The following is a 24,891-nucleotide window of genomic DNA, read 5'->3' on the forward strand; positions in this document are numbered from 1 at the left end:
AAAAGAGCCAGAAAGCATTTCTCCTTTTTTTTTTCTCTCTCTCTTTAAAACCCGGCAAGAATGAGTCTGCAGCAACCCCGCTGCTGCAGCAAGCACCACTACAGGATGGCAAGTGGGGGGGAGGAAGTGCAGAGGGAGGCTCTGGGGTCCCAGGAGGGGTTAGGAGGTAGAGGCTGCTGGGCCACCCAAAAGGGTCTCTGGGACATCTTGATTCCCCTTTGGGGTGCTCTGGGGCCAAGCACTTCCTTTAGGTTGTCTTTTGGTTCCCTAGATGTGGGGCACTTCTGTGCAACAACTCAGTCTAAGTGTCCCCTGTGGGTATCATCTGTAGGGAAAGTTCTCAGTCCAGAGCATCATCTGCCCTAGAGCTAAGTTGGAGACTCTGGTGGGGGTTCCTTTGGATAAGCTCCAAGCCTCACTGGGGAACTGCTCAGAGCCAGTGATAGAATCTTTATGCTCTTGCAATGGATGGATTGCTGGATTGGCAACCTAGGTCTCTCCACACAGGAATGAGACTGGAGGGCAGCATGTAGGTAATCCTATTTAAGGCTCCCATGACCCTCAGACATATCACTTCTGGCCTTTAAAATAATTTTATAAGGAATGGCACAAGTTGGGGTTTATGTTCACCCAACTAAACCCCTCCTCCTACAGGAGCATACTCTCTCCCTACCATCTGCTGTTTATCCCTCAGAAGAGGGCTCACAGCTGTTTATAAAGCCAAGAGAAGTTCTGGGGTGGGATCGCAGGTCTCTGCCCTGCTCGTCGGTCTCCTTCTCCCTGCTGGTGCCCAGTCACAGAGCAGTGGGATTACATCTGCCTCTTTTCTCCATGAAAGCAAGGCTGGAAGGCAGGGCCCAGACAGTCCTCTGAGGGTCTGTCCTTGGCCTTTTTGACTGAGCAGTGTCCAGACATTTCTGCGTCTCTCTGGGTTTCTCATGATGGGAGGCAGCTGGGGCTGGGATAGAGTTTGGACCACCCCAGGGGCCCCATGAAAGTATTCTGAGGCCCCCTCAGAATTGGGACTCTTCCCTGAGGCCACTAAACGTCTCTGAGCTGTGTCCTCAAGGAAATCAGAGATTGTCAGATTAAATGTGGATCTATAGAACCACATAGTTGCAGGTTGAGTCTGTGAATATGTGTTTTCATCTGTAATGTGGACATGTATCTCAGATTTGTGCTAACCCCTAAAGTTGATTTTTAAAGTGCACATAAGAGGTTTGAATTCTCTCTTTGCCTGTGATGCTCTTGACCTTCATTGTACCCTGTCGCTATACCCAAACCCCATAAAAAATTATCCCCAGCCCTTTACCCCTACCCCATCCTTACCCTCCATAAATCCAATTTGTTTTAAAGCCCCAGGAAGAGGACAGGGTACCCAACCACTTCCTTGCTGAGCTGGGAGGAAGAGGGAAGGCAGAAAATCTAAAGACCCCGATTCATGTTACACACAAGTCCTTCTGGGCTCCAGAGGCCAGTCTCTGAGCTTGATGCATCTACCTCAGCTGAAGCCCACAGGGAAACGCAATGAGGTATTTCAAAGGCCTATTCTTAGCTTCTGAGCCCAAAGATGAGTTCCATTCATCCAGTGTGTCCCAGATCCTCCTGTTGCCCTAAGGACAACTTGGTCCTCCTAGAGGTCCTTATATCCACCCCAGGCCTCCCAGAAGCTGGGGGTGATGGAGCATGGGAAAGGAGACAGAGCAAAGTGAAGGCAGGAGATGGGGTTCCTCCACCCAAGCCTCTGGCTCTTGGCCCACTGCCAGGAAAGCTATGGGCAGAAAGCCAGTCTCAGCATTTGCTCACCCCCAAAGACTAGACAGGGTCCACCCTCCTGGGGGCACAGGAAAGGAAAAGGCTGAGGGTGAGAGGGGGTCCAGGGAGGTGGCCCAGCAGGCTCTAGGGAAGGGAAAGGAGTCCATCCTCAGTCACTTGGACAGCCCCTCAGGCAACTCAGTTTCAGCGCTGAAGAGTTCCTTGTAGAGCGGGGGGAAAGCATCTTGGACCACGATGGGGTGGAGATGCTGGAAGGTCTGAAGCTTCTCCACATGCTGGCTACACAAGCTCCGAAGCTTCCCCTTGGGTGGCAGCTGGAAATGGGTTAACAGGGAAGGAGGGTCAGTACCTCAGCTCTCTCCCCAGAGTAAAGAAGTCCTTTCATCCTTCCTGGGCTACAGCAGACCTCCTTGCTTTCTCCCTATACACTTGGCACTTGTGGATCAGCCAGATCCCATTGGTGGGGGGAGGAATGCGTTCAGAAAACTGGAAGCAAGTGAGAGCTGATGAAGGACAGGTGACTGTTGACTGAGTGAAACCCAAAATCACATTCCTACTACTCCTAAAATGAATCCTGTTAAAGACTCTCATGGTTTTATGCTCTTATCATAGTGAAATTCTTCAACCCCTTGTGTTATATAGTGTCACATGCATCTTTGCCCTTGTTGATGCTGTTCCCTTCACATTGAATGCCTTTCCAGTTCTTTGTCTAGCTAATCCTTGCTCATCTTCAAGTACCACCTCCTCCAGGAATATTTCCCTAACTACCCCCACCTGGATTAAAGGCTCTTCCTTTCGAGTTCCTTCTGTGTAGCACTTAAACCCCATTTGAGGAAAAACAATTGAATTTGTCTGCCTTACCACAGTAGGTTTAGCTCCTTAAGTAGGGCCTCTCTCTCTCTGTCCTCTGTACCTATCATAATGCTTGGCACATGGCAAATACTCAGTTTGAACCAAACACTTTTTAATCACGTACTCAGCACTGCCAGCACTCAGCCGGAGGGGAATGAAAGAGGCCCAGGGGCCCACAAGGACACAGAGGCAGAGAGACCTCAGTGAGAAAGGCTGTGCAAACTGTTTATCTTCTGCATTTCCTGTATAAACAAGTGAGGCTTAAATATACCTCTCACCAGCCACCCCTCCCCCTTATAGCCAGTTTAGTTTTCTAGGAAAAGAGCAGGCAGCATGGGATATCTTGATATCCCTTCGCTTCGCCCTCTTTTCATTTCTACTGGTTTCCTTTGAGTTTGGGCCATTGCAATAGCTTCATTCGTTCAACAAGTATTTGTTAAGAATCTATTCAGCTGTGCACTGTGATGTGCTGTGCTGATATATCAGTGAATAAAAATATCTACCTTTATTAAATGTATATTCTAGTGAGTGAGACAGAAAATAAGCAAATACAGAATATGTCAGAGGATTCCTTTAAAGAACAGCAAAGCAGGGTGAGGGATAGAGGGCTTTTTGTAATGGGTAGTCAGGGAAAGCCTCTCCAGAATGAAGGGATGGAGCAAGCCATCTGGAAAACTAGAGGAAGAACCTTCCAGGCAGTTGAAACAGCAGGTGCCAAAGCCCTGAGCTACAATTATGTGTTCAAGGAGTAAGGAGCAGGGAGGCCAGTGTTGCTGGGATGGGTGACTGAGGGGGCAGAAGAAGGAGATGAGGTGAGAAGAGAAGTCAGGTCATATCATGAGGCCAGTTGACCACAACAGACTGTAGATGGGCAGGTGCAGGAGGACTGAGACCAGCACTGTGGCTGCTGTAGGACAGACAAGGGTGGAACAGGAGTCCAATTAGGAGGGCTTTCTAGTAGTCCAGTGGGAACTGACTGCTGGGGGAGGGGTGACAGTGGGGAGGTGATATATTCTGAAGGTGGATCCAACCAGATCCACTTTCCAACCGTTCTCGCAATCTCTCCTCCTTCTTTTCTATCCTACCAGATTTGGGCAGAGACTGTTACTTAAGGCATTTCTATATCCTCAGCACCTAGCACTATGCCTGGCACATGGCAAGGGCCTGTTGCTTGACTGATTGCATAAATGGTCCCTTTTCACTGGTGCCAAATTAAATTGCCTAAATAATAGCTCTGATGACATCACTCCTCTAGACTTTGAGGCTGCCCATTGTTTAGAAATAAAGCCTTAACTCTTTAATATGACATTCAAGGTCCTCTCTGGTTGCTACCTGACCTAATTTTCAAGCTTGTCTTCTTCTACTCCCCTGCCCTGATCAATCTATCCCAGCTCCAGATCTTATACTTCAGCCAAAATGTACCATGAGTAAAATACTATGCACTATTTTGCTTCCTTATTTTTGCTCATATTGTTCCCTAAGCCTGGAATGCCTCTCCCACTCCCGTGAACGTCTGTTAAAATCTGACATATTTCATGGCCTAGTTTAAATGTCACCTTCTCTGGGAAGCACTTATGATCTACTCCTTTGACCTCCAAGTTATCTTTAATCCCTGTTCTAAGCCTTAATAATATTTCCCCAATATCTCTTGTTAGAGTAATGTATAAGGGTACAGGGATATGGGGGAAAGAGCACTGGGATTAAATGTTGCATTTATCACTTACCAATCACGTAAACTTGGGAAAGTCGCTTTAGTCTCCTTATCACTACAGGGAGATTTGATACCTGTCCTACTAAATTGTCCTGAGGTTGAGAGAGCACTTCTGTGAGAGCATTTTGTTAATCACATCATTATTATATCATATACCGAATTCTACTCTACATTAGAATTACTGGTGTGAATCTCTTCTTCATACCAGATGAAAATCTTGGTGGAGGCATTTCTCTGTCTTTCCATTCCACGGTGCCTTGTACAAGTGCTGGGGAAGTGTTGGCTTTATGAAACTGAATCGTTCCCTAGAGATCCCTCCCATTTCCAGGCTCTTTTACTTTCTGTCGTTACACACACAGAAGTAACTGTTCACTGCCTTAGTTCCCATGCTGTTGCAAGTCCTCTAACACAATTTGCACTGACACACGCCCTCTGCAGGACCCTCACAAGCCCTGATGTCACAGAGCTGGCGCTGGGCCTGACCTCTTCTAAGCCAAACACTGCTCCTACCTTTGCCAGGATGCCTTGGCGCTGAGTCTTGTGGAGATGATGATGGAAGGCCAGCTCCAAGTTGTACTGCAGCTGTTCTACTTTCCTTTTTTCCTGGAGCCCTGGTCGGTCTGAAGGAGGGGACCGGACCACAGCAAGAACAAGAAAGAACATAGATGTTAAGTTCCACCAAAAGGTGTACCATTTTGGACATCTATGCTGGATAGAGGTTTTCTTAGTTGAAGTGTGTGTGTGTGTGTGTGCATATGCGTGTGCATGTTGGTTTGATAATGATAAGCTCTGGGACCTTGGGCTTGGGTTGTTGTGTAAAAGGGAAACTGGGGAGAGATGAAAGTGGTAAATACTCCCAGTCTCCCAACTCTAAGCTGACTTCCTTGTACACACCCTTATATTTCACATAGTCCATGCAATGCTAGGCACTAGGATTCTGCTGTGGGGAAAAAAAGAAACTGGAAAGCTCCCAGCCTTTGGCTAACAATGACCCCAGGTAGGAGATGGCCTTTGTGAAGCCATGGACACTGGCATCAGGGCCTCTGCAATAGTCTGTAGCTAATTTTAACAGACAAACCACCACCTTTTGCCCTGGCTTCATAAAATAGCCAGACATCATCTTTTAAGTCTTTTTCTAGTTCAGGGGATGTGTTTAGGTCTCTACTCATTGGCAAAGCCTGAAGACTGATAACCTTGATCTGCAAACTCAGGTTTAGCAGCTCACCCCACTTTCCCAGTTTCTTCAAATACCTCGCATTCAGCAGGCTCAGCTCAGCCTACTCCATTCTAGCAGGGTGGGTATCCAGAGTCCTGCCATGATGGCACATGGTTTTAAAGTTAATTCACATAGAGTGGTTTCTGTCAAGCTTGGTGGCACATTACAGTCATGGGTGGGAGGCTGTTAAAATTCCTGGTGCTCCAGCTGCACCCCGGATCAATGAGCTCAGAGTCTCCGGGACTGGCGCTCAGGTAGCAATCACGTTTAGAGCTCCCAGGTGATTCCAGTGCGCGAGCACAGTGGAATCACTGACACGGACCCACAAGCACTAACTTCTCTCGGGGAAGTGTCTCACTTCCTCCTGCGCTCGCGTCTTCCTACTTCTTCGACTCCATCTACGCTGCTCTTGTCCTTCTCTCAGCTCCTCTGAATCTTAATTTTAACTCATCTTATTTTATGACAACACTGGGTTCAGGCTCTTCCGTATCTGTTGCGCACCCACCACCTGCATGCTCTTTACCCAAGCCCAGTGACACTCACTGGCATTAATAAGGACAAGGGCTGTGTAGAGGGCGATCTCATCCTCGGAAAAGCGCAAGGCACTCAGGGAACGGGAGAAGTCAAAGATGGAGCTGATGAGCTCGCTGCAGCCTGGCGGAGTGGAGATGAAAGAGTGAGTGAGGTGGGTGAGGCCACAGGGCACAAGGACACCCACCCACTTGGTGTTTGGAGCAGAGGTGGCAGTCTGCCCTGAGAAGAGGGTACGCTGAGTCTTGAAGCTTTAGAAGGATCTCCCAGAGGACTCCGCTCTCTCATTTCCCCTGCCCCTCACCCAAGGCGCGGAACAGCTCCATGCCACCGTATTTGCCTTCAAAAAAGACTGTGTGGTTGTCAGCATTGTAGGCCCGGCACATCCTGACCAGCACCACTTCCATCGCTCCTGGGGAGTGAGGAGAAAAGGTGTAGACACAGCATTAGGCAAAGCCAGGAATCCATCTCTGTTCCCCTCAGTGTCCTGGTTTCTTCAAGCCACCTCCCACCATTCAGCCCTGCCCCGTTCTGTGCCCTGTCTCCCCTCCCCCCAGGCCTGCCCACTGTCCCTGGGCACCTGCTTTGAGTAGCACGATCTGATCATTCTGGCAGAGCTCCATAAAGCCTGAGAGCCTCTTTGCGAACTCCACCACGTACTGAATGGCCTCTGTGAGGTGGTGGGCACAGCGTTCCCACATCTCCCACATGGACTGCAAGGAAGGAGGAGGGGCCCGCTGGAGCTGTTGGTTGACCCCGTGAGCATCCCAAGGCCCTGGAAGCCCAGATTGATAAACTTGCCGGGGTCAGTTAAAAAAATACCGGTGCCTTTTGCCTATTCTTAGCACAAATGCACACTCAGAGTCAATTCCTGTCATTTGGTGGCACTTATGGAGCACCCATCAGCCACTGGCACTGAGTTAAGCTGCTGGGGTAGAATAGAAAACTGTCTGAGATGCAGTTTTGCCTTCGAAGAATTTGCATCTTGTTGCAGCCAAAAGGACATACTGACCCTCCCTCCCCAAGAGGACATGCCCAAAGTTCTCCATATGTAGGGAAGCATAAGTTCAGTGCCAAATAAGTGTTTTTAGGTTGAATGGTGTTGTCAGAGTGTGACAGAGGAGAGATCCTCAGCTCTGGACCGTACGGACCTGCATTTGCCTTTGGCCCCACTACTTCGTCACCTGGAGTAAGTCCATTAACCTCTCTGAGCTCAAGTTTCTTAGTCCATTAAAAATAGAAATAAATGCTAGCCTCATAGGTGGGCTGAGGATAAGTTATATAAAGCTTTTAGTACAGTGCCTGGCAGAGAAAATGATCACCATTTAACAAATGGTGATCAGGATTCTGATCATTGTTATCATTGACAGAGGAGGAGGACAGCATGCCGAGGTCTGGGGATGGGGGATCTAGGGTGAAGTCTGGGTACACTGTTAACAGGCAGGAGCTAAGGGGAAACTCTCATTCATTTCCTAGGGTGTAGAACCCCCCATACTTAAAAGTGGGCACACACTTGTGTATCTTGATGATACCCTGCCTTGCCCCAGTCACTTGCATGTGCAGGTAGCCAGCTCTGGACTCCTGCAGTGGTGGTGGAATGTCCCCCCCACCCAGTCTCCTGGCCTTACCTTCCTCTGGTAGCCAGCCACCTCCTCCCGGGAGAAGACGTTGGTGCGCTGACACAAAAGGTCCTGCAGCCGCAGCTGACATGTCTCTCGGTAGGACTTGCAAACGTTCTGCACCAGGTGCTCTGGGGTCAGAGGAGGAAGGCACTAGCTTGCTTTCACCCAGCTCCTACCCTGCCCATCCAAATGGCACTCCTCTGTCTGGCCTACCCCTGCTCTGCTTCCCTGCTCAAACTCTTGTCCAGGGCCCCTCAACTCTCTTGGGCTCATGTTTGGTTCACATGGCATGCTGACTAGGGCCCCTCTCTTGGAAGCCCCTCCCTCAACCTCCCCCCTACTCCACCTCCCCAGCTGCTCACCTGTCTCTGTCAGGGAGGCATAAGGTGCCCCTGGGGTGCTGTGGAAACTGGGGCTACAGTAGCTGTCTGGTCCCTGTCCTGGTTCCCCAAGCCCAGGATGCCTGGGGCCCTCAAAATGAAGTCCACATCTGACAGGCACCAGCTGGCTGCCTGTGCTATGGAAGCTCTCTGTGCCCTCAGCCTTGCCCCGCTCAGGGCTGTATTCGAGGTGGTATGAGGCCCCATTGAGCTTGGCCTTGGCCAAGCTGTTGCAGAAGGAGGGCCCGGAGCCTGGGCATCTCAGGAGACCAGGAGGACAGGCAGAGGCCTCAGGCAGGTCAGGCGAGGAGCCCAGGGGCAGCTGCCCGTCGGGTAGCCCCAAGGGGCAAGTGAGGGCGTCAGCTCCTTGGCCCCCTGCACGTAGGGTCTTGGCCACTTGCTCCTGCCGCTGCTGCTGCAGCTGTTTCTGCACTTCAGCATGCAGGCTGTCCCTTTGCTTCTTGGACATTCGGCCAAACTTGACAGCTGCAAGAGATTCAGGGATCAGCAAGTGTTTGGGCAGGAGGACCGGGTACAGGGCAGAGTCAAGAGGCATTTTGATCATCACAGAATCAGCTTGCTGTTCCCTACATAGCTGACTCTTGGCAGGGCTTCTTCTTTAGAGGAACCTCCCTTCAGGGGACTTTTGTTCCAGACCCCTCCCACCTCTCGTTTGCTTCAAGCCTCTGTCCAGCCCAGACCTTTTGGACTCTTGAGCAAATGCTCCTAGCCTGAAACCAGCTTCTAAAAGTGGCAGAATTCAAGCAATGAGTCTGGACTGAGGATTCTGAACTCCTGATATTGGGTTTTGGGGGTAGCTGAGTAGGGGGCCTCCATCTGTATTGGGGTCATGTTGCCTGTCTAGGAGGGTCGGAGGAAGAGGAGAGCTGAGAACACAGGTCTCCCTGTGGTCAGGCCTGCAGGCTCCCTGGTGACCTAGATATTCACCACAGCCCAACCCAGGCTCCGCGGCTTGTTTCTGAACATCCTCTTCTGCCCTCTCTTTCCTGCCTTTTCACTCCCCACCACCCCTCCCAGGTGTGGGGGCATGGCCCCTCGCCCCACCTGCCCCTTTGCACCCCTCTGTGTTTCCTTTCACTTTGTTATTTTGGGCGCTAAAATGTGCTGACAGGCTCCTTTCAGCTCCCCATCACCTCGTGCCTCCCCAGCCCTGCTGGGGGCTCCTCCTGTGGTTGGGGGTGGGCGGGGGAGAGGAAGATGGAGAAAGTCACCAGGAGCAGCAGCCCTCCCCTCCCCCACTCTCATGCCTCCTACATCTCATTCCCAGCCGTGGTCCTGTGTCCTCGGATGGGCCTGGGGACCTGGAAGGGAGATGGGGCTAGAACTACAGAGACAGGGCAGGATGTGGAACGTGGCTGGTATCTGGGCCAGAAGAAAGTAGAGTGGGGAGAATCCATTCTGAAGAATGAGGCATCTGGAACCTTGGGGAAAAGAGGGCTGTTCTAGCAGAGACTGAAGCTGGGCACCGTGAAGGCTTTTGATGAGGGTGGCCTGCCTGGGTGGTGAGTGGAGGAGACTAGGGCCCGTCCGAGGGACGAATGGAGAGCAGACCTTCAGAAGGGCGTTTTTACAGGTTAGCCCCTGTGTAGTGCAGCAGGCCAGGCTGCCCTCCAGAGACTCCAGGGAAACTCCAGGGGACTGCCCGCTTGGCCTCACCATCTCGAGACATGCCCAGTGCCAGGCACTTCTGCAGACGGCAGTGCTGGCAGCGGTTTCGGCTAGTGCGATCGATGGGGCAGTTCTGCTGGCGGGTGCAGGAGTAGGCCGCGTTACACTGCTGGCTCCGGCGGAAGAAGCCCTGGGGGAAGCATGAGGAGACCAAGGCTGTTGATCCTGGCTAGGCTCAGCTCAGCCCTGAGCCCCAGGTTTCCATGCCCTAAGACCAGGCGGTTTTCTCTGCTCCATTTCTTAGCATGATTGCAGTTTGCCCTGCAATCACATCCCCAGCTCAAGGTAAGTCTCTCCTGTGAATAGGGCCTTCCAGGTAGGGCTCCACCCAGACAGTACCCTGTGGCCTCAGGAGACCAAACCTGGAGTCAGGACAAAGACTACTGAGCCTTTTCCTCATCTCTAAAGAGACTGTGTGTATGTGTGCACTCACCTTACACCCCTCACACGTGATAACCCCATAGTGGATCCCAGATGACTTGTCCCCACAGATTTTGCAAGGGATCACTTCAATTTGTGCTGGAAGAGAGAAAGAGTAGGAGATCAGCCCAAGAGACTTTTTCCAAATCCTCCCCTGTGTCCCTGGGCTATAGATACAGGGACACAATGCTTCTGCACCCTGCTCCAGCTTGCTGTTTCCTTCTTGCAAAATGGAAGAAATGAAGTGCCAAATGCTGCTCAGCAAAGGGTCTGTGGAGGCTGTTTTTGTTTGGCGGGGCAGCCAGGAGTTGTATCTGCTCTATAGGGTCACAGAAAGCAGCTGCAGAGAGGCCACCTGCTCAGTCTTTCAAGTTGAAAAGCTCCAGTTGCTTCCCTCCTGCCTGGGGACCTAGGAGTCCTCACTGCTTTGCAGCACCTGTTTCCCGCCCAGCGGGCTTCCTCTGTACTGCCCTCCCCCAGTGGGGCTCAGTTCCTATGGGCAGAGCGTGGGGCCTGGTGGGAAGATGTGGTGCACCATGTGAGAGGCACCTGGGGGCCAGGTAAAGAGCCACCCATCCTCAGCCAGGCAGTGAAAGCTCAGGGAAGGGATGTGCAGACCAGGGGCCAAGGCGTGAAGGTCCACGGACTAGGGCCCCAAAGAGGAGGGAGAAGCTGAGATGAAGCCCAGGAGAGTGCATCTGGAGGATGCCCAAGAGCTAGGGAGAGACAGAGCTCCAGGTCCCTGGTCCCAGAGCAGAGAGAGAGTGGCTCTGTGTTTACCAGCATGCAAGAGTATGTGTGCTTATGTGTTTATGGGGATCTGGGCCGCCAAATATATAGGCACAGATTATGAATGTTAACACTGCCTGGACTACAGACCATTTCCTTCAACCTCTTTCCTTTCCTTTACAGACGAAGGAATAGACTGGATGAAGTAAGGTGGTTGGCCCAGGTTCATACAGCTAGTTTGCCCCAGAGCTGGGTCTACATCCCAGTTCCCACAACCTGTTCCATGTATATAGCTTTTGGGGTACACATATCAGTAGGCATCTTTGAAGGTGTGTGTGTACACATGAAAGGTACACTTGGTGTGTGAGCCAGTGGGCATGTCCATTTGAGCCAGCATTCACAAGTGGCTGTTTGAACGTTAGTGTTTGTTCACTGGGTAAGAAGACCCTCACCCCCTCTATTGATCTCCCTGTAACCTGAGCCTGCCCCTCTCCCTTCACTGTGGTTTGTTCTGGCTTCAGGTTCATCTCCTCTACTTTGCCTTGTCCCTGTCAATGCCCGTAGCTCTCCACTGAGTTTCGGGGACCAGCAGTTGGCTTTCTCCCAGCTCATCTTTGAAGGGGAGCTGGGCAGAATTGAGATCCCTGCTCTGTCATGTGTTTTCCTCACTTCTGAGGGCATGTGGGTCTCTCCTCTGCCATTACTGACTTGCTGCCTGCCCAGCCAGAAAATGTAACATGAGGTGGGAAAGATGACTATGGTTCAGCTACCACTCCCTGAAATGTTGTTCCCGTCATCCTTAAACCATCATCCCCTCAGGCCAGCCTTGAGTTGAGTCAGGAGCAAGCAGTTGTCTCTTCATGGGGACAGGGCCACCACAGGTGTCTGAAGCCCTTCCATTAAAATCCAATTTTCTCTCCTGCCCCAGCCTGCCCAACACCCACGCAGTAAGCTGTAATCCAGGACAGATGGAAAGTAAGCTTTTCTGATTCTTTTCAGTAAATTAAGAGCAGATTGGAATGGGGAAAAGGGAAGAAGAGGGGATTGGGCATCTGGAAAAGGGGCAGAAAATGTGGGGCCCCTGCATATCAAGTCATATAGATTCCCTAGGCCTCAATTCCCTTGTCAGTAAAATCAGGATAAAAAGAACAATTGTCTGTCCATGGGGTGACTGTAGGTACCACAGAAGTTAAATTACATCTCCTGTGGAAAATACTGTGCACAAGATGAAGCTCCTTGTATGTTGGATACTACTAGGCAGAGCCGAGGGCCAGAGGTGCAGCGGGCTTTGGAGGCCGGGCACAAGCCCTTGTGTCCCATACAGTCTGCTCCTGCCTCAACACCTTCCCCACCAACACTGTAGTATCTCTTTCCTCGGTGACCCTCAGCCCAGAAAGGGGATAAACCAACGTGGGTCACCCAGAAAGGTAAATGGGAGGAGATCAGGCCAAGCCACAGTGGGAACTCGGACTCCAGCCTAGCCGCCAACCACAGGGCTCCCTGCCTCTTCCCTTCTCCAAGAGCCACATCCGTGTGCGTGTGTGCGCCAACCACACAAGTAACCCAGACAGACCTCTCTGCCTCACGTCCGACCCATGGCTAGTTCCAGGGCTGGGGGCCTCACAGAGGTGTCGCTGAGCCCTTGCTCTTCTCATAGGATGGTGTGGCCGGCCATGGACTCCCTTCACAAATACCCATGTTTGGGGGATGCCAGGGTTTAGAACTCAGCCACCAGGCTGGCCACCCCCCTGTGCCTCCCAACCAAAGTCCAAGACAGAGGTGTGCAGTAAGACAGGCACAGAGAGTCAAGGGTTCTGAGCTAGAGGTTCTCAGACCCTCTACCCTCTGAGCTAGAGAGAGACACCAAGAAATTCAGGACTGGGACACAACAGAGACTTAGACCCAGAGTTGGGAGAGAGCTGCAGAAACACAGGAAAACCCCTACTCATGTCCTGGCACCATGCCAGACCCCTGGCCCCATCAGCATTGTCAGGCCTGTTTACCCTACTCCTCCCTCCTTCCCCTGCCAACTGTGCCCCAGTGAATACCATCTACCAGAAACCTCCAAGAGAAAATACTGATGCACTGCACGTGAGTGTGACTTGTGGAGGAGGGGAGAGGAGGGCAGGGGAAGGGGACTGGCAGAGGTGGTAATGGGATCAGCAGGAGCTGCAGAATACCTCGAAACCTGTCTCCTGAGTCAGTCCTTGAAGCAGCAGGTGATGGGAACCCAGATTGGGGAGGGGGAGCTGAGTAATCACAGGATTACTCAAACTGTTGCCTGGGAGCCTGGCCTGCCAGGAACTTAACATCTAAGGGCCTGCTGGTGCCAGGAACTAGAACCAAGCAAAGTTCAGGACCTCTAGGCCAGGCCCTGCAGGCTGGCTCCCACAGCTGCCCTGATGGGCCTGCAACCATGTCACACCCGCTGCTTCAGGGAAATTCTGTGTCTCACCCCTCTTCTCTCACAGTAGCCATAGCCGCCTCAAGGAAACCCTCTCATTCCAAGGAGAGAGAAATGCCCACACGCACACCATATCTCCTGAAAGCATCCAGTGGCTGGAAGGCTCTAGTCCATTGCTCTCAAACGAGATCACCTAGGGATCTTGGAAAGTGCCGGTCCCTCCTCAGGAGGTGTGATTGGAACAAGCTCCTGGTTGGTGCCCAAGTTTGCTGGTCCTCAGCCTACACTTTGGAGTAGCAATAACTGAACCCCTCTTCTTGTTCCTGTCCCAGGCTGCTCCTCCTGGGGGATGAGGATGGGGTTGGCAGTCTCCTTCCCAGCTCATTCTTGAATTTTCCCTGCCATAAGTGTGACCTCTAAAACTTCATTCTCATACAGTGTTAGGAAAGGAAAATGAATCTCTCCTGGATTGCTTCCTCGATTGAAGTATCACCAGAGAGCTTCCTATGAGCACCTTCTTTGTAGGGAAACATGGTGGACACAAAGCAGTCTGTCCTCCCCCACCACCTCCTCTAATCTCACCCCTCTCCCAGCTGCAAGATTCATTGATAAGTTCTTTGAATGCATCCGCAGCTTGGCCCTGTGCCACCCTTAGGAAGCTGGCCCCAGGCCCTGCCCAGGTGCCCTAACCACAGAAGAAGTGGCAGAACACAGGAGGGGATATCTTCCCTCAAGTTCAGAGCCACCCCAGCCCTGGGGTAGGATGCACGTGAAGGCAGAGGAGCCCTTCACCCTGGGGTGCCCCGTCCCCCTGGGGCGCCATCAGTCTGGGGCTGGGCTTTCCCCGTCTTGTCTTTCTCCTTTCCCCTCTCGTGGACATGGATCAGGGGGAATAATAATGGTAGACATAAGCTTTGGCTGGATTCTTACTCTGTGTCAGACTTTAAATACATTTTTTTCATTTAATGATCACAACAACCCTGCAAAGTAGGTACTACTTGTATTGTTTTCATTTTACACATGAGAAAACCGAGTCCAGGAGAGTGCAAGTGGCTTGACTAACATCACACAGCCAGAAGTCGCAGGTCTGGAATTTGAACCTAGGTCTCTGTAACTCAAGAGCCAGTATCCTGAACCATTTAGCTGTATACCCTATAAGGAAGAGAGGCCCAAATGCAACAAGGAGAATGGGAAGGCGGGCAGGGTTACTGACTGCAGGGAAAAGTATGAAGTGGGGGAAGAAGGGGGTGGAACAGAATTCAGAGAGGATGCCCATGGAACTAAAGCCAGGATTTGTATCTAGAATAAAGATCAAGAGAGACATTATTCCCTCTTGTCCCAGCTCTTCCACCGTGGTGCCAGCCTCCTCTTGCCTTTACTCATTTCTCAGGGACAGGCTTCTAAGGCCAAGGTAGAACAGCTCGCCCATCTCAACAGAGCTTCTGACTTGGGGCTCGTCTGGAAGGTCTCGACTCCTTTGGAGCATAGACTGGCTTTCCTACATCTTGGTAGGCCTCTCTGCGGAAGTGAATGAGTGAATGGGAAAGAGGAATGCATCTTTTTTCTTAGCTTAGCCCCCTTCTCCCCACAGCCAAAACTCTCAGTCCCTCTCCCCACGGAGACCACAGCTCCAGCCAGGGGTCCCTGGGAGCGCCAGCCTGTCACCAGCCTCCCTCCTTTCTCAGCTTTCAGTTCCCGCAGCTTCTGGGAAGCTGGAAACCACCGTGGTGGGTGCCACCACAGGGGAGCAGGAGGGCAATGCTGGGTGGTGGTCAAAGAGAAGCAGCTCTCTACCTGGTAAGCTCTCCTTCCAGCCCATGGCAAGAATTTTCTGCTGATACATCCAGATCCCAGGGCTGAGAAAGTAGTGAAGCTACAACTCAGGTGGGCGAGGAAGAGTCGGGGGTTTTGAAAAGCCACGAAAGCCAGCCAGCCACCTGAAACCCCCTCCTGGTGCCCCCGCTACCCCCACAGTCTGGGACAGGAGAAAGGAGGGGAAACAAAGAATTGAGTGAAAACAACCAGTGAATGAGGGAAGGGGATGAATCACTGGGAGGAAGCTCTGGGTAGTGGGACCCTGGATGTCACAGCTAGTGGCCTTCCCTGACTCCAGGGCTGTGTATCCTTTCCAGAACACCTCTGCTGCTCCAGGGGCCAGTGGGCCCAAAAAGACCCTGGCCCTGGTCCTGAGGCTCTGCCCTGTTACTGTCCCTCCCCCAAAGTAGACACCTCCATCCTTTGATCCCAGAGTCCCAGGGAAGGGGCAGTCGCTGCAGTGGGAGGAGGGAGATTAGACCCCAGAAACGACTAGCTACAGAGGACAGGAGACCTCAGAGCTTGCCTCCTTGCTGAGCTCTTAGCACCGGCAAGTCCCTGCTGCCTGTCTGGGTCGATACAGAAGCAGGGGAGGGGGACCCATGCTCCACTGCAATGGGTCGGGCTGGGGTGCTCTGACTTCTAGTGCCTTGGGCTGGGCATGTTTGCGATTCCTGTTAGGAAGGGGAAGAGAGGAGAAGGTGAAGGTGCAGGAGTGAAGCAAGGAAGGAGGGACCCTTTGTAAAGTCCCCAGATGGTCCTGGGCTCTCGGAGTGAGATCTGTGGCACCCTGGGGACTGAGACTCCTTTCCGGCCCACTGCCCTCATCATCATGACGAGAATGGAGACAGATCAGGGCCCAGCAAAGACAAGCATGTGGCCTCATACCCCTCATCCTCCCACCTCCCCATCCAGGCCCAATGCCTGGCCTCATGACTGTTGGCCCCACACTGGCCATGCCCTCACAGTGAGATAACTGGGCCGCCATCCCTCTGGCTGGCTGGGGAGTCTTTCTGGGTAATGGACATTTCCTCTCTACTTAGTAGCAGGTCACTATGGTAGGGAGCCTGTACTGTCCTTTCAGGATCTCCAGAAAACCCATGCCACCCACTTTCTACCTTGCAAGACCCTATCAATGCTCAGTGCCTCCCCTCTATGCCAGTCTTCTCTCACCTCCCTGGGTCTGTGTGCCCGCCTATCTTCTGGACTCCGGTTCTGTCTGAGGCTTCCTGCCTCAATATTTTGGCTTTCCTGATGTTTCTCCATTTATAACTCCATCTAGACATTCTCTCCCCAGGTGTTTCATTAATTTTCTGTCCTTTGGGTTTGGCCTCTGCATCTTTCTATTTCTTGGTCTGTTTCTGCTCCTTGTGCATGTGGCCCTTGGTCTTTGGTGTGCCATGGTCCCAAGACCCCAGTGCCATGTGTTGCCCCAGCTATCATCAGAGGGCATGGTGCTGGCTGGCACCTCACTAGGGTGTGTGGTGGTGGTGGTGGGGCACTTAGACAACCTGGGGCTGTGAGAGGCCCAGAACTATCAAGTGAGAAGGACCAGTGGCACTTACCCCCAGACTAGAATTAGATGACCTCTCCTACCTGGCAGCCTGGATGGAGCTGTGGGGAGATACCATGCAGAACCAACCAAGTTTCTCCCTCATCTAGTCTGGGAACTCCTACCCTCCTTCCAGGCTCTGCAGCATACCCAGTCATTGTTTCCTGGGGTGAATTTGCTGATTTGGGACCATTTCTGGAAAGTCTGGTCTGCTAACCATTGCTGCTAGTGGGAAGAAAGTAGATGAGACTCTGAAACTCCAAGGCGCCCTTCTGCCTGTGAAAGTGTTTGGCTCTTCTCCTGACACCCCCTCATCCATTCCTGCTCATACACCTGCACCGGAGCCTCTGTCCCAAGCATGGACATGGAGCTCTTTTCTTTCCTTGGACTCTCTACATCCACACTCTGGGAAAGCTGAGTTTACTTCACTGCCCTTGGCTGTGCCCATCTTGGGGACCAGGGCTCTCTCCTTGGTTCAGGGCCCTTAGAACTGGGAGCCTCTCTGAAGCTGGTTTTGTTTTTAAATTCAGCTTCATCTCTCTTGTTTTATTGAGGATTCCAGGGTCCAGTGACTTGCTAACACAGCTAGTCTGTGACAGAGTTGACGCCAGAACCTGGTCTTAGACTATCAAGCCATGGGTCTTTCCAGGACCCAATATGGCTTCCCTTCTGTGGCTCTGGGAAGAACAGGCTGGGGCTGCCTCAGGCCTCAGGGCTCATGGCACTTGCCTTTTCCTCCTTTGCCCTGTGCAGTGAGAGGGTCTCTGGCTTCCTTATGGGAACCTGGGGACCATTGGATTTGGCACCCTTTGCTCTGCTAGAAGGCACAGAAACCCTAAACATCTGTCCACCAGCTGTTGGTCCATGGCTTCAAGCTAGGCAGGGGGTGAATCTGAAGGCTTTCTACTCCCATCTCCACTGCCAGATCCCCCTCATCAAATGGGTCACTGAAACTGGACATACGCACACACACACAGACACACATAGGCAGCAGGTTGGCTGGATTCCACTCAGTCCTCATGTACCTGGATCGGGCAGAAAGCACGGTGTGGCTCCAAGGCCTGGATGCTGGGGCGCTGACTCCTCTATCCACCGACTGCACTTGACTCCCACTGCTGTGCTTCAGGGCACAGCAATCCTCTGGCCTCCTTTTTCACCCCACTCTCAGGCAGGTTGGAGGCAAGGAGGGAAACACTGCAGTGGGACTGGGAAAGTGAGCTTCGGCTGCCTGTGGATTAGCAGCCTCTATCTACTACAGCCGTGTGATCTGGGCTGAAGCACTTGACCTGTCTGCGTCTCAGTCTCTTTTTGTAAAAGGAGGGGGCAGGTTACCTCAGATACTCTTGGAGACTGTTTCCGGAGTTCATGACAGAGGATTCCCTCAACAGTCCCCTTACTACCACTGTTCTATGAGTGTTGCCTGGGGAGCAAGACTCTTCAGCTACTCCATCCATCTACTAAGAGCCCATTGCTTTGACCAGGACACACCCTGCCAGGGAAAGCACTCAGCCTCGCTCACACCACCCCCAAGACACCCCTCCCTTCCAGATGGCCTGGGGGTGACAACCGGATCCAGGCTTCCCCACTCCCAGGTGTCCCCATTCACTTACTTCTCATGACTGAGCTGTGGGCTTTGCCGCTCCCTGTCCTTCTCAGCAGGGGGTGGTCCAGGGATGGGGTGCAGCTGGTAGCCGGGTTGGGGGCAAGGCCTTCTTAGCAGAGCCTCAGCCTGCAGCTCTGCACCTAGCTCTCCCCCAGGGCTTCTGGGCAAGGGGGTTTAAGCTCCACACCACACAGGTGGCCAAGTGACAACCCCCCACTCCCCACACCACCGCCCCTGGGGCACAGCGGGTAGGATGACAGGCGCCCCATGTGGCCAATCTGGACCTGGGGCAGGGTGTGAGGGGCGGGGCAGTCAGTTGCAGGGGGCGTTGGAAAATTCCAAAACCACATGCGACAAGCCACACGTGGTAAACGCTGTTTCCACCCGCCAGGGTAGTTCTGGCTGGGGAGCTGGAATGGAGCTCACATGAGCCAGAGGCCAGGTTCCTACTCCTCCTCCCCCTGAGGATCCCAGAACCTGACCCTCTTTGCCAGGTGACTCCAAGGACAGGGATGTTTCTAGAGGTAAGTCACAGGATGTCTGCCCAGGGAGGTGGCATTTGCCACCTGACACCCTGTATACTGCCAACAGTCGTGCCTAGTGAAGTGCAGTCTGGGAGACTACCACACCAACCCACCATGCTCATGCTCTCCCAGAGACACAGTGAAGGCCCTGGGCTAGGGAATAAATGGTAATCACTAGTAATCATCAGACAGATGCCCATTATCTGCAGGAGGGGTTAGTCTGTCAGAAATTTCCTCAGGAGCAAAAATGCCAATATTGGAATGCAGACAATAGTGATAATGGTGATGGTGATGATGATGGGTTTACTATGTACCATAAATGGTTCTTCATGTTGTATGTGGACTATCGAATCCTCACAAAATATTTTATGAGGTAGGTACCATTATCCCCATTTCAAAGATGAGGAAAGTTAGACAGAGAGGTTAAGTAACTTGCCCAAAGTCACACAGCTAGTAAGTGGTGGTGTCAGGATTCAAACTTGGGCAGTTTGGCCCCAGATTCCACTTGAGAAATGGAAGGATTTCTGTGGTTTAAGTCTGCATTTGAAGGTGGTTCAGCCTACCTGAGAGGTCTCCTGGCATGTGAATCTCTATAGAGTTTCTTGGTCTGGGGGTCCTTCTGAAGGACTAGTACCTTTTAGAGACCCTTTTAGCCTCATATCTCCTCTATAGGATACCTTAGTCTGTGGGTTCCCTCTTCAGGGCCCTCGGTAATTGGTCACCTTTTGGTCTGGGGGAGTCCTTTCTGGGTTCCTCCCTCCTTGGGGTTGTCTCAATTTGGGGCCCATTTTTCCAAGCCTCTCAGCCTGGAGGAGGCATTAATCTCTTTTAGCTTCTCTAGGCCAAATCTCTTAAGAGGCCTTTGATCTTGCTGGGGCTCCAGCAGCTTCTCAGCCTGGTGCAGGCTTTTGCCTGCTGGCCTTCCTTGGGCTCTCTGCAGCTGGACAGAGGATTCGGGGAAGGGCTGGCAGCCTGCGTTCTCAAGGGGACATTCTTGGTGGGTGTGAGTATGGCTGCACAGGACCAGTGGGTTGGGAAGGGGAAAAGGGGTGGTCTTGGCCAAGGTTTCTGTGCTAAGGGGTTAAAGGTTGGAATGGAGTTTAGCCTCTTCCAGTTCCAGCTGCTCCAAAAGTCCCCCTTTTCTCCCCACCCACACATGGTCCCTGGCTCCCCCTCCCCCAGCTCACTCGCGTCACTCCTTGACCCGCTTTCCTCCCAGGGCCCTGCTCAGCATTTCCGTGGGGCCCTGTGGCTAGGGGCAGGTGAGGCACCATCAGGATTGTGCTGAGCAAAGCAACCCCCTACCCAGGAGGATGTAGCATCCTAGATGGCCCCCTGTCTGTCCAGCTCAGGGAGGAGGAGGACGCTATTGCAACCTGAGATTTATCTGCTTGGAACAGGGGGCCTCTAGGCAATTTTGGCAGCAGGAAGGGCGGTGGTGAGCAATCAAAAGGAGCAGGTAGGCCATCCAAGGGAGGGCCATGGAGAAATGCATGTGGCTGCTCCTGCCCCAGAGTGATCCTCATCAGTTCAGAGACCCATGTTTATGGAGGCCTTCTCCATAACAAGGCCTTCTCCAGGTTAACAAGGCATGCATGGCCCAGGGGGACATAAGCCTTGAAACTGAGGTGGAGTGGGTGCATTTTCTGGGGGAGTAGCCTCTCTTACAAATATGATGTGCTGAGAGGTCCCTAGAGATGTTTGCTTGCTAGAATCCATTGGGAAGTCCTTCTTGAACTCTAGACCACTGATCACATGCTGTAGTCTCAGTCTTTCAGAGACCCAGGACTTAGAATGTCCCTGTTCACTGTGTTTCCTACAGAGATGAAGGCTTTCCTGCTCCCTAGCCCTGCATGCCTGGCCCCAGGCTTGTTCACACCTCAGAATGTGTTAACCACAGAGATGAACGCTAAACCTGGCTTTGCTGCCACAAAGCCTGGTGCTGGCTCCCTGAGTTCCTGAGGCCACCCCCGCCTCCCCGTGCTCCGTCTCCCTCCCATCTCCCGCCCAGCAGCTTGCCCCACCTGCTTCCACCTCCAGTGCCAGCCTGGGATCTCTTCTCCCCTTTTCCTAGGGCTCCCTTGTAATTGTTCTTGTTTCTTTGGATGTTCCCTGTCATCCTTCAGGCTTCTTCCTTATCTGCTCCCCTTGCCTTGATCTTGAGGTGTTTTCACCCCTCCCCCTCCTGTCCTCATCTCCCCATTTTCCCTGTGTTTCTAGGCTCCACCTCTCTTTAGGCTCATCCCCTCTGTGCAAAGTTCATGCCTTTCTTTCATGGGAACCTCCCAGCAGAGCCCTTGCTGAAATCTTGGCCATCTCTCCACACCCAAGCACCAGTTCTTGCCTCGACCTTTTACTCACAGGTGTGAGTCTTCTTGGCAGCCAGCAGCTCTGTAAAGAGAAGAGGGGGATGGGTAGGGGCCAAAAGTTGAGGACCATGGGGGACCAAGAGACCCTCTTCCCACTCAAAGGCCCCCATCATCACTCCTTCCTTCCCAACAGAACCTGGCATCTGGGGAGGGGGAACCACCCTCTGTGGCACCCCTCTCTTCATTCTCTGCCCTTCAGTCATGTTGGGTTCTCTTCCAGGTCCTCAAAAGCACCAGGCTCCTCACTATGTCTGGGGTTTCCTCAAGCTGTTCTTTCTGCCCAGAATGCTCTTCTCTCTGTACCCCCTCAATCTAGTCAACTTCTCATCCCTCAAATTTCTGATTATGCCTCTGCCTTGGAGAGGCTGTACAGTCTCCTCTCCCCCACACTCACTCTTGCTTACACACTCAGGACCTTGCATTTGATTTCCTGGCACTTACCATATCCCCTAAGTGCTATAATTGTGTCATGATCTATGAAACCAGGCTTTCCTACTAGACAGTAAGTCCTGTGGAGTCAGGGACTGTGTCTGTCTTGCTCACACTGTTATTCCCAGAGCCTTCCATAGTGCCTGGCCCATTGGAGGTGCACAATAAATATTCTGCTTCCACAGGTAAATCTCTGTGGGAGTTAAATCTCTTGGTTGATCATCCATGCCTGAAAGTGCCTGGGAATCCCAGAGGCGTGGGGTGGGGAGTCGGATGGTGAGGCAGTCTAGAGGGAAGGACGGGGAGTATGCTGCAAGCACTGCCCTGCTTCGTGCTCCGCAGGCCCGCCAGCCTGCAGAGGGAGGATCCTTTCCTGCAGCTGCTGTAGGGCTGGTCTGGGTCGAGGGCAGGCAGTAGGGAGTACAGTGGGTTGTTGTGGGGTGGGCAAGGATTCACAGACTACCATGGGGTAACTGCTGAGGGGAAAGCCTGGAGCATCTTTGTGAAGGGGTAGGGGGTTCCTTCATATGGTTAGCATTTATTAAACACCTACCAAGGGAGCCCCTGGGAAGAGGCTTCCCCTGGCAGACCTTTGTCCATTTTCTACATCCATGCAGCAGCTCCTCATAGAACCCAGGGCCAGTCTTTTGCCCCAGAAAACCCTGCAGCCCTCCCTTCCTTATGCCCTTTATAGTTTCCTTAACCTCTGAATGTGCTCTTCTGTTTTTTCCTTCTGCTGTCCAATCCTGGACACCTCTTCCCCGCCTCTCCACCCTGCTTCCTGCTTCCACTGTTCCTCTGCCTGGCCAGGAGATGCTCTGCACTGGCAGACTTTTGCCACTGGGCTGAGTGGGGGCAACTGGACTTGAAGGTCTGGGCTCTGCTGTGGTGGGTGGACTGTCCAGAGGGGGAGTGGCTTCATCTGGTCCCTCTCCACTCCTCTGCTGGCCTGGCCTGGGCCCACCCAGTTTTCCTCCCTGATGGCACCTTCTCTCTGGCTTCCAGCCTTGCACCTCAGAGCACTGCTAGGGGAGTGGCGCTACCCTTGCTTGTCCTGGCAGTGGAGTTCTTTGTCCACCAGGTGGCCCTGGAGCTCGGAGGCTGTGGCACTCGCGCTTTCCCCTCAGTGCGCACAGCTGCCCAAGCATGTGGCCATGGGATCCTGCTCTGAGAGGGTCTCTGAGTCAAACCATTGGTGGGGCCAGGGACTGCCCGAGTCTCTCTGTCCCCTGCTGCCCCTGGCCTGATGCCCCACCTTCTCTGCAGAAATGAAACCCCATTCCCCTGAACTAATGGGGAGGAAAGTGCAGTGGGCATGGGCAGCTGACAGGGTGTGGTTACTTCTCTCCGCCCCCCCTCCCTGTTTGTCTGTCATCCTTGAAGGCAAGACAGCTTTCTCCACCGGTAAATGAAGAGAAGGTAGAGTGGCCAGCCTTCCAGCCACTGCTGCCCAGGGTCCCAGCCAGCCAAGCAATCTCCCTGTCAGTAAAGCCGTGTCCCTGCAGCCTTCCATGGGGCATTCACACCTGTGAGGCCTGTCCACGTTCTGGCCCTTCATTTCATGGAGCTCCCCGGCCCCGCCCTTCTCTCCTCCCCCAGCTCCACCTGTCTCTTCCTTCACTTCTGCCTTTCTTCCTTGTTAACGAGTTTCCTGTTTCTCCCACTTCCCTATTTCTCCTCCTCTGTCGTGTCCCAGCCTCTCTTCCCATTTATCCTTCAGTTTCTGTCAGTATGTGTCCTGTCTCCTGGCCTGCCCTGCCTTACCAATCCACCTCTCTCTCCTTCTCTCTTCTCTTGTCCCTCCTCCCTCCTACCCTCTTGACCAGTCTCTTCCCAGTCTTCCTTCTCCTTTGAACCTCCTGACAGTCCCTTCCACCTGCCCGTAGGGCTATAAGGCCTCTTACCCTGTGAGGCTCGGTGGCATCTCTGTGGGGTCCTTTCCATGGGGCAGCTCCCTGGGCACCGTCCTTGCTGCCCTGGATGCCCAGGAGGGCAGGGAGCAGGGCCCAGGGGAGGGAGGAGGGTGAAGGGAGGGTGCGCCTGGCCCGTCTGTGGGCAGGGGAAAGGAGTGGCTGGCAGAGCGTGCTGGCACCACAAGGGGACAAGGGGAGAGACCAGAGGAACAGAGTTTGGGGTCTTGAGGAGAAATAGGTTACGTGAAGGGATGGGAACTAGCTTTTATTGATCACCTACTATGTTCTGGGCCCTTTGCCAGGCACATTATGCCAGGCACAGGTTCAGATTATCCCTGTGTCTTTTTGGCAAATGCATGGCCTTTATCCAATGGCCCATGTGCCTATGTATACTATGTATACAGGATGTTGGTCTGTTTGGGGTTCTGCCCCTTGGGCAGGCTCGGAGTAAGAAGCAAAGCTCTCTGAAGCATGACCCACCCAGTACCATTTGGCAGACAAGTAGGGCCAGCAAGAGGGCCTGTGATTTTCTTTGATCCTCACAACTTCCCCCATGAGGGAAACATAATTATTCCAGATTTACCCACAAGCTAAGTGATAAAAATACTAATGACTTTCCCAAGGACAGTATACAGCTGAGCTGCGATTTGAATACAGGTCTTTGTTACTTCAGAATCATGTACTTTCTACCTGACCAAGACATGCAACAGGAGCAAGGGAGATGGAGAGGGAGGAGATGGAGGAGAGATGGCCTATTTGGAGGGGTGGGAGTGGAGATTGTACCTCTTCTCCAAGATGAGGTCAGACTCAACCCAGTGGTTCCTCAGTTCCTTGAGGCCTCTGCCTGCTTAGCCCCTGCACCTTGCTGCCCTTCCGTAGATTTCCTTGACTCTCTGATGCCTCCATATCTTCCTGTTTACTGGGGGCCAGAGGACTGGCCTGGAGGAGTGTGCAGAGGCAAAGGAGCAATGGGAGGGGAGAGGGGAGGAGAGACCCTGTACCGCACTAGCTGGGGGAAGGAGATCCCCCAGGCCAGGTGGATGCACAGCTGGGGCCTGCACTAAGGAAGGGTTCTGCAGAGAGCAGAGGGACAAGGCTTCCACAGGTCCTGGATGCCACTTCTTTCCTGCACAGCCTCAGCCCAGAGTTTGATTAGCTGGGCCTAGCTCTCCTGGTTACCCAACAGGCCAGCTGGCCAGGAGCCAGGCTGCAGTGGGGAGGCTCCCTGGCACCTCCTCTTGCTCCCTCTCCCAGCTGGTAAACAGCAGAGCAGGAGCCAGCCATGCCACAGCACGTGGCACCTGGCGTGGAGAGAGCAGGCAGCTGTCCCTTCCCTCTCTTGCCCTCCTATTTCCC

The 24,891-nt window shown here is 52.9% G+C and overlaps 1 protein-coding gene across 5 annotated transcripts; it reads right to left on the reverse strand.

Annotated features, from left to right (window-relative positions):
• Positions 1 to 13: 13 nt before the first annotated feature.
• RORC (RAR related orphan receptor C) lies at positions 14 to 24,028 on the reverse strand. Of its 5 annotated transcripts, none has more exons than XM_017659764.3 (12): positions 23,527 to 24,028; positions 21,186 to 21,215; positions 18,308 to 18,381; positions 10,211 to 10,296; positions 9,766 to 9,907; positions 8,071 to 8,574; positions 7,715 to 7,836; positions 6,667 to 6,799; positions 6,427 to 6,498; positions 6,099 to 6,209; positions 4,850 to 4,959; positions 14 to 2,090 (listed from the first exon to the last, which is right to left on the reverse strand). In XM_017659764.3, the coding sequence occupies exons 1-12, from the start codon at positions 23,544 to 23,546 to the stop codon at positions 1,929 to 1,931; spliced, it is 1,566 nt and encodes a 521-aa protein (XP_017515253.3). In that variant the 5' UTR covers positions 23,547 to 24,028; the 3' UTR covers positions 14 to 1,928. The 5 variants fall into 5 exon arrangements, 2 of the variants coding, with proteins under 2 accessions (XP_017515253.3, XP_017515252.3); XM_017659763.3 differs by having other exon boundaries at positions 6,391 to 6,498; XR_005057227.2 differs by having other exon boundaries at positions 1,977 to 2,090; positions 6,667 to 6,861.
• Between the last annotated feature and the right edge of the window lie 863 nt (positions 24,029 to 24,891).

This window comes from Manis javanica, chromosome 4 (genome assembly GCF_040802235.1).
Source record: "Manis javanica isolate MJ-LG chromosome 4, MJ_LKY, whole genome shotgun sequence".
Lineage (NCBI taxonomy): Eukaryota > Metazoa > Chordata > Mammalia > Pholidota > Manidae > Manis > Manis javanica.

Excerpts from the sequence above, each read along its gene's own strand:
- RORC (XM_017659763.3), bottom strand. The coding sequence starts at position 23,546 with ATGCCACCGAGCCTCACAGG. Across the intron at positions 18,382-21,185 it reads TGCCAAGAAGACTCACACCT|CTGCACCCCATCCCTGGACC; the intron begins GTGAGTAAAAGG and ends CCCGGCTACCAG. Across the intron at positions 9,908-10,210 it reads TCACGTGTGAGGGGTGTAAG|GGCTTCTTCCGCCGGAGCCA; the intron begins GTGAGTGCACAC and ends TGCTTCCCCCAG.